Source organism: Macrobrachium nipponense, chromosome 2, assembly GCF_015104395.2.
Source record: "Macrobrachium nipponense isolate FS-2020 chromosome 2, ASM1510439v2, whole genome shotgun sequence".
Taxonomy (NCBI): Eukaryota; Metazoa; Arthropoda; class Malacostraca; order Decapoda; family Palaemonidae; genus Macrobrachium; species Macrobrachium nipponense.
This window is the reverse complement of record NC_087201.1, coordinates 122,968,861-122,988,860: the sequence shown is the minus strand read 5'-3', so window position 1 is coordinate 122,988,860 and position 20,000 is coordinate 122,968,861. Positions and strand designations below refer to the sequence as shown.

At 44.9% G+C, this 20,000-nt stretch overlaps 1 protein-coding gene across 2 annotated transcripts in view; it reads right to left on the bottom strand.

The window, feature by feature from the left end:
• LOC135220955 (retinoic acid receptor RXR-gamma-like) overlaps window positions 1–20,000 on the bottom strand; it is a 68,060-nt gene that overhangs the window by 13,374 nt on the left and 34,686 nt on the right. Inside the window, exons 4-5 of one of the 2 annotated variants that reach the window (XM_064258608.1) lie at window positions 13,074–13,244; window positions 1,606–1,712 (exon numbers count right to left, since the gene is read on the bottom strand). In XM_064258608.1, the coding sequence (XP_064114678.1) occupies window positions 1,674–1,712; window positions 13,074–13,244 (210 nt within the window). In that variant the 3' untranslated portion in view covers window positions 1,606–1,673. Of the gene's footprint in view, window positions 1–1,605; window positions 1,713–13,069; window positions 13,245–20,000 lie in introns of those variants that run through there. The other variant, XM_064258609.1, reaches the window with a different exon arrangement.

Here is a 20,000-nt window from a genome sequence, read left to right as displayed (position 1 = left end):
GGTCCCCGTCTTCTTCTTTCCTGGGGAAGGAGGGACGGGCCCCATTCACAGAGGAACAGGAGGACCAGCGGAAGATCCTTCGGCGGGACAGACCCTTAGAAGTCTGTGCAAGACTTCTTAGCAGGGGGGGGGGGGGGGGGGTGGGGGGGGGGGGGTGTAGGCCAGCTTCTTCTTCCTCGGCTGGGGGGACGTTGGAAGTCGAAGGGGAAGAGGTGGCAGAAGACGACGACACCTTCCTCTTCTTCCTGGACTTCTTCTTCGCCAGCTTCCTCAGGACAACCGACAGGTCCTCCATCTAGGATAGAGCTGGGGCAGTTGCGGTAGCAACACAGCCCAACTCCACCTGTCCGGAGGGACCTGCAGGAGCACCAACACTTCCACGGACAGGTACGGAGACAGCAGGCACAGCAACAGCTACCGGAGGACGGTCAAGGGGGGAGCTCTTCGGGCATTCGAAGTCAGGGGGCGGGGCGAGGACAGCAAACCCAGGCGGCGGAGGAACCATCTCCTTCCACGGCACGTACGACAGCGGGGCTTGTACTGCGGCCGAAGGTGTTACCATCGTAATATACTGTGTATACACCAGGTGCAGCATACCCTGGTGTAGAGACAGCGGTGGTCGTCATCGTCACCACCCCGTGAGTAACTCGGGCCACAGCCAGGTGTTGGATCAGTCCCTGGATACTCAGAGTGCCCGGAAGACTCAGCGATCGCCACACCTGCTGAAGATCTCCACCCGCGGAGCCAGAAACACCTGGGGAAGCAACAGTCAGGTTAAGTTTCCTGTTTCGGTCAGAGGCGAAAAGATCCCACCCTGAACAGACAGAAGACCCCGAATAACACTCCAGGTCGGGGTGTCACGCTCCTTCCTCTGCGCTCGACAAATCGAGTGAAGACGCGGAGCAGGACACATCCACCGAATTGGAGAGAGTCATCCGCGGGAGTTGGCTAGGAGGGAGGAAGGAAGACGAAGTGTCTGTCACCAGAGGTGTCGAGGGAGAGCTTTCCGACGACACCTTGGCGACTTTACGTGGTTCCCTCTTCTTCTCATACAACTCCCACTACTCCTCCGTCCAGAAGACACAATATCACAGGCTACGGCCCGACAGCATTCACGCCCTCAGAAAATTAACAAAAATAATGAATAAAGTACTAACAGTTACACACTCACTAAGTATTTCACAAAGAAAACGGCAGAAGTAGGCAGCTTTAAAGTTGTTCATCAACAAAATCTCACAACAGAGGCTGGCAGAGAGGCAAGCACACATCTTCACCCAACGGCGGTCGAAAGCAAAGTGATATGTTTACCTCCAGTCGGGCGGGACTCCCGACCAACGGACAAGCAGTTGCCGCAGAACTACCTTGTTAGTAAATCTTACAACCGGTCCAGTGGGTTTTTCTTGAGTTTTTACCAACAAAATAGGCCGTTTTCAGCATTTCTATAGGGGTTCCGACTATTCGTGGGTTCTAACTACGTTTATTCACGGGGGGGAGGGGGGGGGGGGGGGTCTGATACGCATCCCCTGCGAATATGGGGGACCACTGTATTAATATTCTTTTTTATTTACAATATATAGTTTAATGATAACCATATTTGACAAAATAAAGTATAAATCATTTCAATATAAAATTAGCATAAAAGATGCATAAAATCATACGTAACCGCGGCGACATCATGCCCAGCTGACTTGAGACTGAATGAGGGAGCGTTGCTATGTTGAGGAGAGAAGAAGAGTTAAAATATTACTCTATGTATGTAAAAGCTAAAACAATTCACATAAAGGGAATTTCACAATAAATTTAACGTAACGATAAAATATAAATCAATCAAATGCAATAAAGAAAATATTTCCTAATTGAGCCTTTGTTTGGTGCGCCAAGTGAAATGGTCTATTGAACAATATTCTGCAAAATAGTAAATGAAAGAACAAAGCTTTTCTGGGCTCAGCTCGTGTCGCTGCGCGAAATATCCTTTAATCTATTATTTCTAGGGTAAATGTACTAACACATACCAGAGAATAAATAAAATAAAGAAAAAGGTCCAGTATAACTGACTCGCTCACACCTGCCAGGAGGGTGTCGGTATGAACAATAGGCGAGTGAGACCACTACCACGAGCCCAAATGCCAATAGAAATCTCCCACTACAAAAAATCCCTCCAAGAGGGGAGCCGACCCAACAGAGTGAGCAGCTCGTACTACTACTACTCCATCCCATGCTGCCGAACTGCTGCGCCTCTGGTGGCCATCCTTTCAAGTTAGCGCACACGAGCGGTTGTGATATTTTTTCTCTCTGTGTTTTTTTGTGCCCTTTCATTGGATTTTCTATTATGGAGCGTGCAGCTATCGCAGCAACTAAGTTAAGTACTCAGTATTTACGGTTAGTTGGTTTTTTCCGGCCCTGAGACAGTATTTGCCGTTTTTAGGTATAATTACGACCTCGGGGTCGGAAGCATGGCAGCAATGGTTCTGCCTCGTGATGGGTTCGTTCTTGGTCTCCCAATACCTAGAACATCCCCTTATTTATCTTCGCTCTTTATGATTATCCGCTTTACTTAGGGTACGGTCTACTCAGGTTTGTCATGCATGCATGTATTTTTACCTTACGTAGGCTTCTTCTATCCAGACCCTAGTCCAGGTTCTTAGTATCGGCCTCTGACTAGCTTTTGGAGTGGTAGGACTTGCCTTCGGGTTAGTCGTACACTCCTGGATTTTTTCTCCTGCTATATTGTTTTCTTTCTTTCATTTATTTATTTATATAACTGTATATTTTATTATTGTTAGGTTAGTTAGGCGTCTGGCTTAGCCTAGGTCCTGGCTCTTTGAGCCTATACTACCGCTCATCAGTTCGGTTTGCTTCCCTATAGCATCTCTCTGATCAGTTGGTTCGGCCCAGTGGGCTTATTTGCCTCCGCTTTTCAGTTCAGTATGCTTTCCGATAGCATCTCCCTGATCAGTGGTTGTCCTAGGCTTAGTTGTCGTATTTGGTCTTACCGCCTCGTGGTCACTTCGTGATCACGGGCCAGCCAGACGCCTGTCCAGTCATTCTTCCCCCCCCCTCCCGCTCTTTACCATAGAGTCGTGCGGGGGGGGCGGGGTCGGTCTGCCCCATGCTCGCTCCTCATACCCGAGCCTGCCTCCCTCTCTCCCCTCAGGCGGAGGGGCTAGGGAGTCGGGACAGACCAGACTGGTCTCGACCTCTCCCGGTCTTCTCGGTACCGGCCGGTTGGTACGGAGTGGGGGGTACTGGCTTGCCCACACTCCGCGCTACCTTGTCGCTCCGGGCTAGCTTGAGCCTGTAATGTCTTCTCGCTCTTTCCCATCTTACTAGGGCTCCTTCCTGATCGGAGTCCTGGTCAGCAGCGGAAAGTTTGTTAGTCCACCCAGTAGGGTGGACCGGAGCATACAGTGGGTCTCTACTAACCTTACCGTTTTGCTGAGTTACTACACTCCGCTACGCACTGGACTTAGTCCGGTTTGCTTGTGTGTTAGGTTTAAGTTATCTTTAAGTTTATCTTAAGAAACCTTAAACCATCCCACCCCCTCCCTTACATATTCTTACCGGGATCTCTCCGGGATTATAGCCTATTTCAGGCGATGCAGGGAGGGGTTATGCACAAATTTTTTCCGAGCTCCGGCATGCCACGGAGCTCTTCTGTCCTTTAGACTGTAAGTGATGTTTTTTAAGATACTCATGTGTCTCCCCACTTACAGGCCACCAACTGTGAGCATCCGGGATGTTTCCGCCACACTTCAGGACCCTTGTGGACACGAAGTTTTGCCGGTCCCATGCTCCATGCGCGACTCCGCTCGGGGACATCCAGGTCTGGTACCATGAGACGTGTACCATAGTTTACGATCTGGTGAGCCAGCTTTTGGAAGGGGTAAGTTTTACATCTACCAGTAGCTGCTCCGCTTCTTTTTTAGCGCTTAAGTTTTCATCATATAACTAATAAGGACAATTAATTTAAGTTATAACTTTAAGTTTTAGTTTTTTAAGTGATTCTTAAAATCTAAAAACTACGCCACTCTCTTCCAGCTCCGGCGGTAAGAGATACCGCACTGGCTACCCTGCGGGCCTGGGTGGGGCGGCGGTTTTGGGAAAAACGCCGCCAAGGGACAGCCCTACATCTAGAGAAGCGGTTGGCATTACTAATCTTCCCCGGAGGCAAGGCGACAGGATACGTCGACCCGATAGAAGCGGATCCGACTATCGCCTTCATCCAACAACAGCTGGCCACCTCATTATCTGATCAGGACCAGGATATCTCTACGGATGTCGCGACCATAGATATTAATGTTGAACCTATGGTAGGTATAGACGACTGTTGGTCGAGGTAGGTACGGTGGACACCCAAGGGTCAGGGCCCCTTGGGCGTAACTGTTTCTTCTACTCCTGCAACCTCTCCATCCTTCCAAGGCTTTACGGGTGACGAAATATATTCTCCTCCTGGTGCTTCGGTTAGACTAAGGTCAAGTCTAAGGTGATGACTTTGACTAAGACGTCGTCGTCGTCTAAGAAGACGACTTCGGCTTCATCCTCCTCCCGTAAGTCTCCGGCTGGGAATCCCGGAGCATCCAGGTCTAAAAGCTCTAGCTCCGGCTCTAAGTCCTCGAGGAGTAAATCCTCCAGAGAGAGATCTCGCACTCCGGCAGAATCACCAGTTTCCGCTACCTTTGGTTCCGATTCAGAGCCTCCCCTCCACACCTCCGCAGCAGCTCCCCCCGGCTTTGGACTCCAATGCTGGCCTGTTGAACAGGTGGGGGACCTGGTTGGGTCCGTAAAGAGTAGCATGGAGCAAATGATCTCTCGTCTGTCGGACAGGATTACTTTCCCAGGACTCCATTATAGCCGGGCTGAGAGAAGCTCCTCTAGCCTCTCCTCCACTGTCCAACACGAGTGGATCCCAACTTCCTCCGTATGACTCTCTACCTCAGTTCTCTATGAACAATCCGTGGAGAGTAGCGTCATACGACCCCCTTCCAGGACGGTCTCATCTCTATACCGGTAATTTGGGACTCGAAGAATAGAGGACTTCGAGTTCTTCCCGGAAGACCTCAGCCTCCGTTCATAGGCTACGCAAGGCTTACGCCGTCGGCTATGGTGCGGGAACGATAAGGTACCTAAGGAGACAGTCCTCTACTCACGAGACCAGGCTCAGAGAGAATGGCTCAGGTGTTTAGAGGACATGGATTGTTCTAAACACCCAAGATACAACCATTTAAGAGTCCCTTTACCATTTTACAATGGATGAGAGTACCCCGCTCCCGTTCCTAACCAAGATCGCGAGGTCGACCATCCCAGCGGCCCAGAAGGGGGAACCTATACCGCAGTTGAAGGAAGCGGATCCCACTTCTCCGTTGCTCCCCTCAGTTGGAGAATTGTGGGAAGACTTGCCGAATACATTCTCAGCTGGCAAAACTCAAACCGGACTGTGCTATGGAGCAGTTGGTGAAAAAAAAGCTACCCAGGCTCCCAAGATAGCCTTATTCAGGCTGAGTTTGATGCAAAATCGCGTCTAGCCAGATCCATCAATTCTATGGCTATGTCTGAGGTAGCTACCATGGCTTATGGATCAGAACCGATTTTTAAGCTCATGACCAAAGCCCTGACTCAAACGGTACAGTCAGATATGTTTGAGTTTGCCACTGCTCGGACGAATTGTAGGAAGCATGTCCTACAAGAGGCAACCATTCGGCATGAACCGAATAGGTTACTCTGTCTAGCATCTGGGGAGCAGATCTCTTCCCAGAAGCTATGGTTTAAGGAGGTCCAGTCAGAGGCTACCAGGTTAAACCAGAGCCTTAAGGATCGTTGGGGCCTTTCGGCTAAGAGGAGGCAAGACCTTGACTCCTAAAGGTAAGGGACAAAAGAAAAAAACCCAGGCGTTTCCACGTTACCAGAAGAAGCAACTACGCTTTCCTCAACAAGTTCCAAACAGTACCGTTAGTGCAGACAGCCCAACCCTCCACTTCTAAAGGTCAATCACAGCCAATTTATGTGATATCCCCTCAGCCTCAGCCCTCCACCTCTTACGCCATCTCTCCAGCTTACAATCAAGCCTTCGAGAGTCAAGCTTCTCAGAAGTATGACCGCTCGGGTAAGGGAGGTAGAGGTAAGCGTTCCTTTCGTGGGAGAGGATCGGGAGGCCCCTTTAACAGGGGAAGCACTTCAGAGGAGGCCGAGGCGGTTACCAGAACCAATGAAGAACTTCAGGTAAGGGGGGGAGGCTGTTTCACTTTTCGCCACCGGTGGAACTTCAGCCAATTGGCTCAGAGCATAGTGTCAAAAGGTCTGGGTTGAGCTGGTTGGACGAACCCACCTCCATCCAGACCTTTCCGTCAACTTCCTTCCAAGGAATTGACAGAGTACGCAGACGATCTCCTTCAAAAGGAGCTATAGCGAGAGTCAAGAGATTAAAATTTCAAGGTCGCTTGTTCAGCGTGCCAAAGAAAGGCTCACAAAAAAGAAGGGTAAATTCTTAGACTGTCCCGCTTGAAACTTAGCCATCCGCTTGCGACAAGTTCAAGATGCTCACGATCTCACAGGTGCGGACCCTACTTCCCCGTGGGGCCGTCACCACCTCTATCGATCTTACAGACGCTTACTATCATATCCCTATTGCAAGACACTTCCGTCCGTATCTGGGTTTCAAGATAGGAGACCAGACATTCTCCTTCAAGGTAGTTCCATTCGGACTCAACGTTGGCACCCAGAGTGTTCACGAAGCTAGTGGAAGCGGAAGTGGTAGTGCAACAACTCAGATCGCAAAGGGATCATGGTAGTAGCGTATCTCGACGATTGGTTGATCTGGGCCCCATCAGTCGAGGAATGCAACAGAGCTACTGCTGTGAAAAGTGATTCAGTTCCTGGAATATCTAGGCTTCAAAATAAACAGGACCAAATCAAGACTCACTCCAGAGTCAAACTTTCAGTGGCTGGGCGATTCAATGGAATCTATCATCCCACAACTCTGTCGATTCCATCAACCAAAAGGAAAGAAATAGCAAAGTCAGTCAAGCAATTTCTAAGTCACAAACTAGCGTCAAGGAGAGCCCAGGAAAGGATCCTGGGTTCTCTCCAGTTTGCATCAGTGACAAACGTCTTAATGAAAGCCAAACTGAAAGACCTAACCAGAATCTGGCACTCGCGAGCAAACGTCAGGTCCAGGGACAAACTATCCTCAGTGCCGCCTCTGATTCTAAAGAATCGACTTCGGCCATGGGCGAGAGTCAAGAATTTATACAATGTCAGTACCCCTTCAGTTCCCTCCACCAGGGGTCACCATCCACACAGAACCGCGTCCTTAAGCGGCTGGGGAGGGTATTCCCAGGTCAAAAAGGTTCAAGGGACTTGGTCACCTCAGTTCCGTCAGTTCCATATTAAAACGTACTGGAGGCAATGGCAGTGTTCTTGACTCTAAAAGGTTACGCACCCACCCAAGTACTCTCCCACATAAAGCTAGCTGTCCTGGACAGCGCAGTGGTAGTTACATTGTATAAACAGAGGAGGCTCAAGTTCACGTCATCTAAATCACGTCATGATAGCCATCTTCTCCCTGGCAGACAAGTTCAGTTGGCATCTTTCCTCCACTCACATAGCTGGGAGTAAGAAACGTCATAGCAGACCGCCCTATCCCGATCAGTACCCCTAGAGTCGGAATGGTCACTGGACAACAGTTCGTTTCAATGGATCCTTCAAAGAGTCCCAGGGCTACAGGGGGGGAAAACACCACTCTTCGCATCACAAGCGAAACCACAAACTACCGTGTTATGTAGCCCCCAACCTGGACCCTCTGGCCTATGCCACGGACGCCCTGGCTCTAGACTGGAACAACTGGGAGAAGATTTACGTCTTCCTCCAGTGAATCTCCTCATGAAAGTATTGAACAAACTCAGGACTTTCAAGGGTCAAGTGGCTCTAGTAGCCCCAGACTGGCCGAAGAGCAACTGGTATCCTCTAATTTTGGAGCTGGGCCTTCGTCCTCTTCAGATCCCCAGTCCCAAGCTCTCCCAGTCAGTACAAATGAAGACTGTGTTCGCTTCCTCAGGGATTCTACAAAACCCTAACTTTATGGATTTCATGAAGTTTGCGGACAAAAAGAGATGCGAATATTGACCCTCAGAATATTCTATTCTTGGAATCCGATAAAAGGGATTCGACTTTGAGGCAGTATGATGCTGCTGTCAAAACAAAGTTAGCAACCTTTCCTGAGAGATTCGGATATTAGAATCATGACAGTTAATTCAGCTATATCCTTTTTCAGATCCTTATTTGAAAAAGGTTTAGCAGCTAGCACGATTACGACAAACAAGTCAGCTTTGAAAAAGATATTTCAATTTGGATTTAACATAGACTTGACGGATTCCTACTTCTCGTCTATTCCTAAGGCATGTGCTAGGCTTAGGCCTTCTGTAAGGCCTACGTCAGTTTCATGGTTCTTAAACGATGTTCTAAAACTGGCTTCCGAAACCGATAATGACACATGCTCGTTTATAATGCTCTTAAGAAAAACCCTATTCTTATTAAGCTTAGCTTCAGGAGCAAGAATTTCAGAACTGTCGGCTCTATCCAGAGACCCGGATCATATTCAGTTCCTTCCCACAGGAGAAGTCCTACTTTCTCCGGAACGTAGCTTTTTAGCAAAGAATGAAGATCCTTTGATGAGGTGGGAACCTTGGAAGGTACATACCCTTCCACAAGATGTATCTCTTTGCCCAGTTACAACCTTACGAGCCTTTCTGTCTAGGAAACCACCTCCTCATCTTCGTCGGGTCCCCTCGTTTAGGAGGGAAAAAAGGTGGAACTTTATCCATTAAAGGCATCAGGCAACAAATCCTGTACTTTATTAAGCAAGCGCCAATCCTGACTCTTTCCCCGAAAGCACATGATGTCAGGGCAGTAGCCACTCAATTAATTATTTCCAACATATGAACTTCGATGAGTTGAAAAAGTATACTGGATGGAAATCGCCGACAGTGTTCAAACGTCACTACCTTAAGTCCTTGGAAGCTCTGAAATTCCCAGCAGTAGCAGCGGTAACATAGTTTCCCCTGACTCTAGCTAGTTTGTAGTAGAGATTCAGTCCTCATTTCTACCTGCCTCACCCAAAAGTTCGGTCTATTCCTACCTGGTTCATTTGCATTCACCTTGTGTCTTAGCTGCTTTTGTGATAGTGTAGTGGGTGCCCCTTATTGTCTGGTTAGGGGACACTCACAAATAAAGATTACACCATTGATCTCATGGATGTTTCCCCTTATTTTTTTATGCTAGGGGATACATCATATTATAAGTGATTACGTTTTTTGTATATTAAGTCATATACATTCCTTTATATATTATTATTGTTGATTGTTTTTATTAATTGCTATTATACTTTTGATACATGCTGTTACACAGATAACATTGATACATGTAAATAATTTTACCTGTACATATGTAATTACCTTATGTTTACAAACATGATTAGATTTAAGGGTAATTTAAGCATATTTCTATTTTTATACCCCTGTGTATATGTATCTTTTAGCAATTATAGTCTATTCTTATATATTTATCTTTTATTTGAGACCTATTCTGATTTATTTATTTTTATTCTCATTTTATTACTTTTGTTTACAATCTTGTGCTATTTCTCTGGTACGATTTCGCGCAGCGACACGAGCTGAGCCAGAAAAGGGAGGGGTTTTGACGTAAGGAAAAATCTATTTCTGGGCGATTGGCTCGTGTCGCCAGCGAAATCCCACCCTACCCATCCCTTCGCCCAAGATTGTCTGCTAACTTCAGGATGGCCACCAGAGGCGCAGCAGTCGGCAGCATGGGATGGAGTAGTAGTAGTACGAGCTGCTCACTCTGTGGGTCGGCTCCCCTCTTGGAGGGATTTTGTAGTGGGAGTTTCTATTGGCATTTGGCTCGTGGTAGTGGTCTCACTCGCCTAGTGTTCATACCGACACCCACTCCTGGAGGGTGAGCGAGTCAGTTATACTGACCTTTTTCTTTATTTTATTTATTCTCTGGTATGTGTTAGTACATTACCCTAGAAATAATAGATTAAAGGTTATTTTCTGCTGCGACACGAGCCAATCGTCCCAGACATAGATTTTTCCTTACGTCAAAATCCCCTTTTCAACAATAGAATTTTGATAAACATGAAAACGATCAAATGCAACAGAGCAATAAAAAAAAAAGAAACATAAAGCTTGCTCGAGTCAGTGTTCAGTGTGCTGAGAGAGAGAGAGAGAGAGAGAGAGAGAGAGAGAGAGAGAGAGAGAGAGAGAGAGAGAGAGAGAGAAAGGGGTCTGCTTCCCACTGACTTATCAGCTGGGCTGGGATAATTATTCGCCCATTTCTTTCTCACTTACACTCGATCTGCCCAAATCACTTCTTTTTGTTATGGTAAAATACTTTATCAACTGAAGCAGGAAATAAGGACCCTGCTTTTTGTTGCAGACGTACAACTATCCCAAATTAAGGCCAAGTAACAAAGTACATGGTGTTTAAAATTCTCTGGTATTTAAGCAGAAAATTACAGACAGTTCCCAGTTATTGGTGGCCTCGGTTATCAGCTATCTGGTTTTATGGCACTTGTCAAGAAGCCAAAAAGTGCCAATTTCTGGTTACTGGCACCGATAATAGAGTAAGGCAGCCGCGGTTAACAGTGGGGGTTGTTTTGGCGGCTTGATGATAGGCGAACACTGCTGATAACCAAAAAATCAGCACTATATGGTGCCAATAACCAGTTAATGGCACCTGTTAGGTATGTATCGGAACCAATACTCTATTATTGGCACGAATAACCAGAAATTGGCGCATTTCGGCACTGAAAATCGCCAATTTTTGGCATTAGACAAGCGCCATAAAACCTGATCGCCAACAACCGAGGCCGCCGATAACCAGGGACTGCCTGTATTGGCACCCATACATACCCAACAGAGGAACCATTAACCAGTTATGTATTGGCAATTTTCGCTTGTCTTGAAGCCATCAGAACAAAACCCAACCCGATACTCGGGGTCTGCAAAATCACCAAAGAATGTATACTTATAAGAGAAGGAGCCATCCACTCCTCATAACCCATATTTCCAAAAGTGTAGCACTCTGGGGAAATTATCTACATTTTTTGAAAAATTTCATGAGAGCAAAAACTCCACAGCTACAAGAATTCAGTCCAATACATAACCCCTTGTTAGAAAAAAGATCATCTATTTGCTTAGACACTCACACTCAGTAGGTAATGTAACTCAACACCCTGATTCACCTCTAGGACAAAAAAATTTATTCTTTCCAACTCACGATACTTACAACTGTATAGTGATGGGAAAGTATTGACACAAATTAAATTTTTTAAAAATAAAATCTATTGTTTTAAAATACAAATCCATCAATTTACAGAGACTGCCTTCAACCCCCTAGTTGCTTGTAATAAGTCTATACAACACAGTGAATGGCTTGACTACCAAGACAGGTGCTCACTTTCCCAGAAGCATGCCTGGCCAATAAGGGTGAGGGTTCTTTTCTCAGGAGAGTCTACAGGTGCTGCTAACCAAATGTCAGGCAACTCGTATACGTATATTGTGTAAAAAAAAAAAAAACTATTAAAATATTTAATTTAGGATTACATACTTCATTTGAAACTGAAAAAGTGATACGATACCCAAAATTTTTTGTAAACTTTAAATACAAGGCACAGTGGACCCCACTTATTCACGGTTCAGCAATTAAGATTTCAGTTATTCACAGATTATTCTGTTATGCAGTTTTCAATAAATTGCAGAAAATTCTGAAATTCAGGGATTTTTTGTTGAAAAGAATTCACAGATTATATTTTCAAATTATTTTGTGATTAAATCATTTTATCATAAAAAATGTATTTAGTCGCAAAAAAAAATTGGCAGTTATAAGTATTTTTAGAGGGGGAATTGGTGTTACAGCTATTAAAGTCCACAGTTATAAGTGTTTTTAGAGGGGGTTCCATTATATCACAGATTTTCAGTATTCACAGGTGGTTGTGGTACTTAACCCCAATGAATACAGGGGGTCCACTGTACATATCAATTGATTACAAGAACACTTTGTGGTGGGATCACAAGCTCAAAAAACAAGCAGACAGAATCCTCCCCACATAAACTTAATCAATCCAGCTGCCAAACTCACCCTCAGTCACACTTTCCTCTTTACACTACTGAATACACGCACGACAACTGACCTATACCTACACACAGAACAAAAAAAAAACACGCACACATGTACTCATCCAACTTCAGATACTCCGGGCTCTGCTGTGCTGTCCGCCAGTCAAGGTCGCTGAGATACCAACAACAACCACCAAGAACTACAACCCCACAACTCAACAACACAGCAAACCAACAAGGCACACAACCACAACTCAACAACTCAACAACAAACAAGGAATACAACCACAACAAAAGACCACCGCACAATCACCAACACAAAAAAAAACAAAAAGGCAACACTCACACACTAACAACACCAAGGAATCACAACAGCTCACCAACAACAACCCTCAACAACTCGCAACCAAACCAAGAAACCACAACAGCCTCCAACAACAACAACAACCCTCAACCACAACAACTCACACATAACCCAACAGGAACTCACAAGCACAACAAATCCAACAGCACAGGCACAACAACTCCAAAGCAAACAACATCAACTTACCAACAACCAAACAACAAATCAATAAAACACAAAACTTAACTGACTTTCAATGCCTTCAATAGACTGCTGCCGACACTAATGACTATCACAGGCTCTAACCCAAGACTAAAGACTGACCCAAAACTCTGATCTTAACAACCAACTCCAGCTGCACCAGCAGACAACCCAGAACTTGCCAACAGCCAATTCAATCGTTAACCATCCATCCACTATTACGCCCTCTCTCTCTCTCTCTCTCTCTCTCTCTCTCTCTCTCTCTCTCTCTCTCTCTCTCTCTCTCTCTCTCTCTCTCAAGGACATTGTCAGATAGAACTCCCATAACTCCTCCATAATTGTGGGCTACTGCTGTACAGATAGTATGAGAATAACTGAAAAGAAACAGTAACACATACCGGTTCATTGCCTGAAGCTTCTGCACTGGAATCTCCATTTGGATCTGCCTCTAAATCTACTGCAACTGTTACATCTTCCCAAACACCATTCCTTGAAACCTCTAATCCAAGGGAGCCTTTTCTGTTCTCGGGTATATTTGCAGCAACCTGTGCTTCAGGAGGCATTCTTTCCTATAGCATAAAAGGACAGAAAATGCTTTAAAACAATGGAAATTATATTATAGTAAAACAGAACTACCATGTGAAAAAGCTCATGTTCAGAATGAAATTCATCAGGAATTTCAGAATTTTAGATGAATGGTATCAAAAGACAATTGTTATCATGTAACAAAGTATGTATAATTTTTCAAAACATATTTCATACCAAAAATATAAACCATTACCTTAACAGTCTAAGGCTTATGTATACTCAGACAAATTTCCTATATTTTAAGAGGCTTCACTCTTAAATTGATTTATTTATGCCAAATCTGATAGGTAGGAGGGAATGAATTTAGTGGATGGCAATCGTTTGTATTTAAAAATATAAAAAAAAAATTATTGTTACAATAATAACACCATTACCTACTCTTACTTATTCTGTTGACTTTGCCATCAGACATCATGATTTGCTGAAAAAAATAAATATCCTTGACAATGGCCGTAAGTTAAGACCTGACAAACCAACTTTAGCACTGCCTTTCACACAGATTTTTTTTAGTTAAGTACAGATTACATTCTGGATCTCATTCACAGTGGTCAGTATAATAGCATAATGTGTAATGGACACATGGATCACCTCCAAAATAAGTGAAAAATGAAACAATAACAAATGTCAATCACTTTATCTTATCTACTCAAATTGGCCAATATGGTGCTATTCCTAACCTCAGCTGGTAGTCTGTTCCAAAATACTAAGTCTATCTCATTTGAGCAAGAGCCTGTGCTAGCATAAAACTGGCTTAATAAAAAAGTATATTTCACATTGGCTAATGTTCTGGCTTGTTCTAATATTACAAAAGGTAGGTAAACAGATTCATGTAGTTTAAATTGTAGTCATAATTCTTGGTATCTTGATTGTTTAATACTTTACTGACCTCTTGATTTTCACTAAAAATTTAAATGAGGTACCCTAGCCTCCTTTGAAATCCTATTTCTAGGATGACTTCCAGAATTGGACATTAGTTTTGTGGTTTCATTTATGCATTTAAAGTTTAAGTATGTGATGGAACTTGAAGGTGAGGAGTATGCTTGTTTAATCACCTAACAAACCAGAATGAAATGGTATTCTTGGACATGTCTTTCTTGGCTCAGCCCATGCTAACAAAAAGCCTACAACACCTAGGCCTTAGGTGAGGAGTCCTTTTAGATAGCAACGCAGAGTTCTGACGGGGAAAAAGCAATAACTCCGGACAGCTGTCCATGAACTCATTCAGGGAGGGAATCTAAAACGAGGCAAATCTGCCATCATGCACCAAGGGATTTTGAGCCTTAGCCACGAATTCCAGGACAAATTCAAAGGCCACAGACCCCAATCGCTGGTGTGTTTAATGTCATAACTCAGGCCACGAAGCTCTCCAACACTCTTCGATGAAGCTGCCAACAGAAAAACTGTCTTTGGAGACGCATACCTGTCTGACAATTGATGTAGTGGTTCGAACGGAGCTTGAATGGACTACTCGGGACCAGAGTAAGATCCCAAGTCGGATACTTAGTTCTTTTTGTGAACACGAATGTTTGAAACTCCTCAACAACATCAAGATTTCTCAGGATGAAGAGATATCTACGACTTTCAGGCATAGGACCTACCCCAAGGCAGCCCTGTAGCCTTTGACAACAGAGACAGAAAGATCTTTCTCGCTTCTGAAAAAGATGAGAAAATCTGCTATCCGCTGAACAGAAGTTCCGAGTGGAGAGAAACCCCATCAACAACACCAATCACAGTAGAAGGCACACTTGCCCTGGTAAACTGCTGATGAAGACCTCCTGATGTAGCCAGATTCCGACCTGCTGCCTTGCAAGAAAAGCCTCTCACTCAAGAGAAGATACCTGACAGTCTCCAGCCGTGAGGAGATAGGGACCGTACTGACTGGCGGAACCTCTCCACATGAGGTTGGCAAAGAAGGTTGTGCCAAGGGGGAATTTCTCTCAGAAATGCCAACAGAAGAGACAGAAGATCTGGGAACCACTCTGCCTGAGGCCACAGAGGCACCACCAATGTCATCTTGAGATTCCTGGAACTCATTACTACTCTGTTCAGGACTTAATGGATCAGACAGAACAGAGGGAAGGCATAGGAGCTACTATGGTTAACCTAAGACTTGGGGGCTTGACAAAGGGAGTTACCTTTAATTCACCCCTTTGAATTAGTTCCTGTACTTGTGAGCCTCCTCCAAAGGTTTGGGTGCTCATCTCAAAAAGGTCCTGACCTTGGGGGCATAGAGCGTACGGGAGAACCAAGTCCATATCAGCGTGTTGGAGTTGAGCGTAACTTCCTGGGACTTTAAAAGATTTGAGAAAGGGAGGTGTGGGCACTCCATCGTTCAACGTCCCAAAGAGTTCCCCAGAAGGCAGAAGGGAGTCCTCTGCTCTAACGAACAATTCTGGGACCATGAACAGAAGACCTCTAGCTTCCTGTTAAAGAGAAGAGGTCTAACATGTGTCTTTCCCTAGTGGATAAAAAGAGATAACTGAATAATCCAATGGGATGTCTGATGACAAAATGCTCAGCGCAGATATGTTCTCAATATCCTACTGTTAACTTGTGAATGGTCAAAGTAATTGCACTGTAGACAGGGAAGAAGTCCTTGACCTGCCAAGGAAACGTGCATCTCCAAAAGAGGAGACATCCTAAGAGGTGATCCCTTATGAACACACAATCAGTACACTACTCATTGGAGAAGACGTTATTAGTATTATGATAGGACATGTGGCTTCTTCACTAAGGAACCAACATGATGACATTCCTAGGCAACATAGCACAGAACTAAAACGGATCTTAAATGGTGCAGAAACAAGAACACTAGGATAATAAGATACATTACTGATCTGGTTACTTGATATACAGGCAGTCCCCAGCGGGGGTTTCATTCCCTGGGGTGCCAATAAGCGAAAACCACCATTAACTGAAACTCGGCGATTTATGACATAAACACCCTTACAGTGCCATAAGCACCACTGTGCCACGCCATAAGAACCCTTATGGCACCATAAGGTGCCGATAACTGGAACTCAGCCCATTGTGGCACCATAAATTGCCAATTTTATGGGGCTAGACAAGCGCGATACAGTGGACTCCCCCATATTCGCGTTTTCCGGATTCGCGGATTTCTCTCGGGAACATTTCCCTGCATTATTCGCGGAAAATTTGCATATTTGCGGTAGTCTTCTATGAGAAATACCCACAAATTCCTGGGTTTTTTTTATCAATTTCATCATAAAATGCACTTTTTGTGATAAAACTTAAAAAAAAGCTATACAAATTTTTGAAGTTTTTTTTGAGATTTAACTAGCAAAATAGGAGGTTTTTATAGGGGTTCCAACTATTCGCGGGATCTAACTATTCATGGGAGGTTCTGGTACGCATCCCCCACAAATACGGGGGGACCACTGTAAAACCAGACCACCGTTAACCACAGACTGCCTGTAAAAGGTAGGTTAAGGTAGGAATCAGACCCAACCTAACCTAACCCAATCCCAAACTCTTGAAAAATGGGTTAATCTTCTTGAAGAATTCAGGAATCAGAACATACACAAGGAAATTGAAGACCAGGTCCGATAAATATAAGCTCAAACCATCTAGGCTAGGGGCTAAGAACTCTAACACTTGGGCTAGGAAGATGCAGATATGTTTAAATAAGCTAAGCTAGACCTAGGATTCAGCCAATTAGGCTAGGGTAAGTCGGTAGGAAAAGGTTTGAACAAACTCACCCAGTGCAGCCTAGGCTAAGATGGAAAAGTTAGGTTTGGACTAACACAGCTAGATCACGGTAAGAATCTATACACTTGCTATGCTAAGAATTCAACCATTTAGGCTAGACTAAGCTGGAAAGGAAGGTTCGAACTAACTAGGGTATGCTAGGCTAAGAACTCAACCACTTGCTAGGCTGAGAACTCAACTACTTAGGTAGGCTACGATGGTTAAGGTAGTTTAGAACTAGCTGGATCGATGGTTAAGGTAGTTTTGTACTAGCTGGATTAAGCTATGCCCTCAACCACTCACTAGGCTGAAAACTCAACTACTTAGGCTAGTCTAGGCTAAAGTGGTTATAGCATTTTCAAACTGGCTAGGCTAGGCTATGAACTCAACCATTTGCTAGGCTAAGAACTCGCCCACTTAGGCTAGGCCTAGGCTAAGAACTCAACCACTTGCTATGCTAAGAACTCAACCAGTATGGCTATGCTAAGTTAGAAAGGGAGGTAGTTCCTCATCCTTTCTTTGCTGGAAGCCTTCTTGGGTTAGACTCAAGTACCTAACCAATTGAGTAGGTCTGAATCCCAAGAAGAAGAGTCAGGTCAATATTCTTGTAGGAACAATTCAAATGTAAATAAGCAATGAAACGGAATTCTTATTATCTGGGAAGGGTTGAAGTCTTTGGTGAACACGGACTTTCAATTCCTACGATGAAGGCCGTACGGGCTTTATTGAAGGACTCCACTAACTTGATGTGGAGGACGCAACAGTTGAAGCTCAATCTCACATGTAGAAGAAATGGAACATCCATCTGAAGATATCAAGGGAGCTCCTGTCAGTCTTTTGCTGTAATCAAAAGGCATTACACAGATGTGCTGAATTACTGTTGGGTAGGTGGTCATCTCTTCCACCAAAAGGACTATGCTCTCAAAAGATAGAACAAGATCTTGAATTCACCTTTGATAAGGGAGAACCAGGCTCGCGGCTGTGCGACAAATCATGTACACGCTCGTGCAACAAATCACATATATGACCATGCAACTTATGTACACAGTCAAGCGATGAAACACGTTCATGATCATGCGACGAATCATGTACATGGTCATGTGACGTCGAATGATGCACGTGAATGTCGGGAGAAGAGGATCGCACTTTGCTTAAAAGAGTCTTGATACCTGACTCTGGAAACACATAAAGGGTCTTGCAACTAATCACATACAAAGTCGAGTAATGTCGAACGCTGCACGTGTGAGCGTCTGATAAAGGAAGATAAATGCCTAGACTTCTTGGTAACAGGATGAAGCACTATTAATATGAGAGACACGATCAAAGACTGTTACTAGACATCCACGGGGATGAGGAAGAGCCAAGCTGAAGTCTCTGGAAGAGAACCTCTAGGAGGCCATGGAACAGCTACCCAAGAGGACCCCCTTTGACTTCTAAAAGGGAACCTTGTCATCCTACACCGAACTCGAACAGGCTGAGGGGACAGTGTAGAAACTTCAAGGTTACTTCAAACTGGAGAAAAACCAAAATTTTTGAAAGTAAATTGTATTTCTCCTAACTATACAAACCTGAGGTCCTTTATATAAGGAATTACTTTCAGCACCAGCTGGACCGGTCGTAAGTTTTAATGACAAGGTAGTTCGGCAGCAACTGCTAGTCCGATGGTCAGGAGTCCCGCCTGACTGGATGTAAACATCACAATTTGTCGTAAATTGTATTTTTCCTGACAATACAAACCTGAGGTCCTTTAACGTAAGGAATGTACTTACAGCGTAGCCAGAATTATGGCCATTGAATCTTGAACGAGGTGGTTAGGCAGTAACTACCGTAAACACTCCACTTTGCCTTTCGGCCCAGGTTCAGATTGAGGGGTGGCATGAGGTGGCCATATCTGTTAAAGGACCTCAGGTTTGTATAGTTAGGAAAAATACAATTTACGACAAATTGTTGCTTGTTCCGACACGTAATACAAACCTTAAGTCCTTTAACATAAGGAAGACTCACTGATTGGTGGGAGGAATCTGAGTGAGCCTCTAGAACTGACTGGAGTTCTGCGCACCAAGGCTACTCCTCCTGGTCATAAGAGCAAGGAGGAGTGCCCTGCTGCCTCTGACAACTTGATCGGAGTATAGGAGCTGTATGATCAAGAGACAGACTTCTGGGCCTTTTCGAAATGAGTGAGGGATCGTGATTCATCCGAAAAAGGGCTGTGAAGAATATTTGGTGTCGGAGACATTAATGCAAAGTTCTGGGAAGGGTTTGCATTATTGTCAGTCTCCTTCCTCCCCTTGCTAGAGGAAGGAGCGGGATTGCTTCTATGATTCTGATAAGAAACATAAAAAGGATGCTCTATGTGTAAGCTTACCGCATCAATCGTCCGACCAGCCAGTGTGAGTTCGAGTCCTATCCTCAACCTAAAGGACGAGGAATGGAGGACGAGGCGTGGAAGGGGGAGAGCTAGTCACTCTCGCAGCCTTCTTACCTCTACAACTGCACACCATGGACGTGATGCAACTTGTCCTCTTGAAGGAGCTGGGTAAGCAAACACATCTTGCAAGCATCCACTACTGGTCCAGGGAAATGAGGTTCCAAGGACCTGTGGGCAGTCCCGAAGGGAAAGAAAGATATGGTCGCAATGACCTATCCATCTTCCTGTCCGACATATTCTTCGGAGTGATGTCCAGTACCCATCTACTGGTCTATCCATCTGCAGCGAAGTCTCTCGCGGTCTCATATCCCACTGCAGTGAAGTCTCTCACGGTCTCGTCGTCTCCGCAATGGATAAAGACACCGACACTCCATGGTGGGTGTCAATACTTATGGGTACCAGAACAAGCCAGTAGGACGAACAAGCCAGTAGGACGAAGTAATGACTGATCTGGATCAATCGATACAAAGTCCACAGCGTATCTCGTGATGGTTTCGGACGCTTCGACAGCTGCCAACTGACTACATTCGGTTGTGTGAGGCGAGCAGTCAATCATGCATCCAAGGCATAGTCACGTAACAATCGCCTTTTGAGGGGTTAT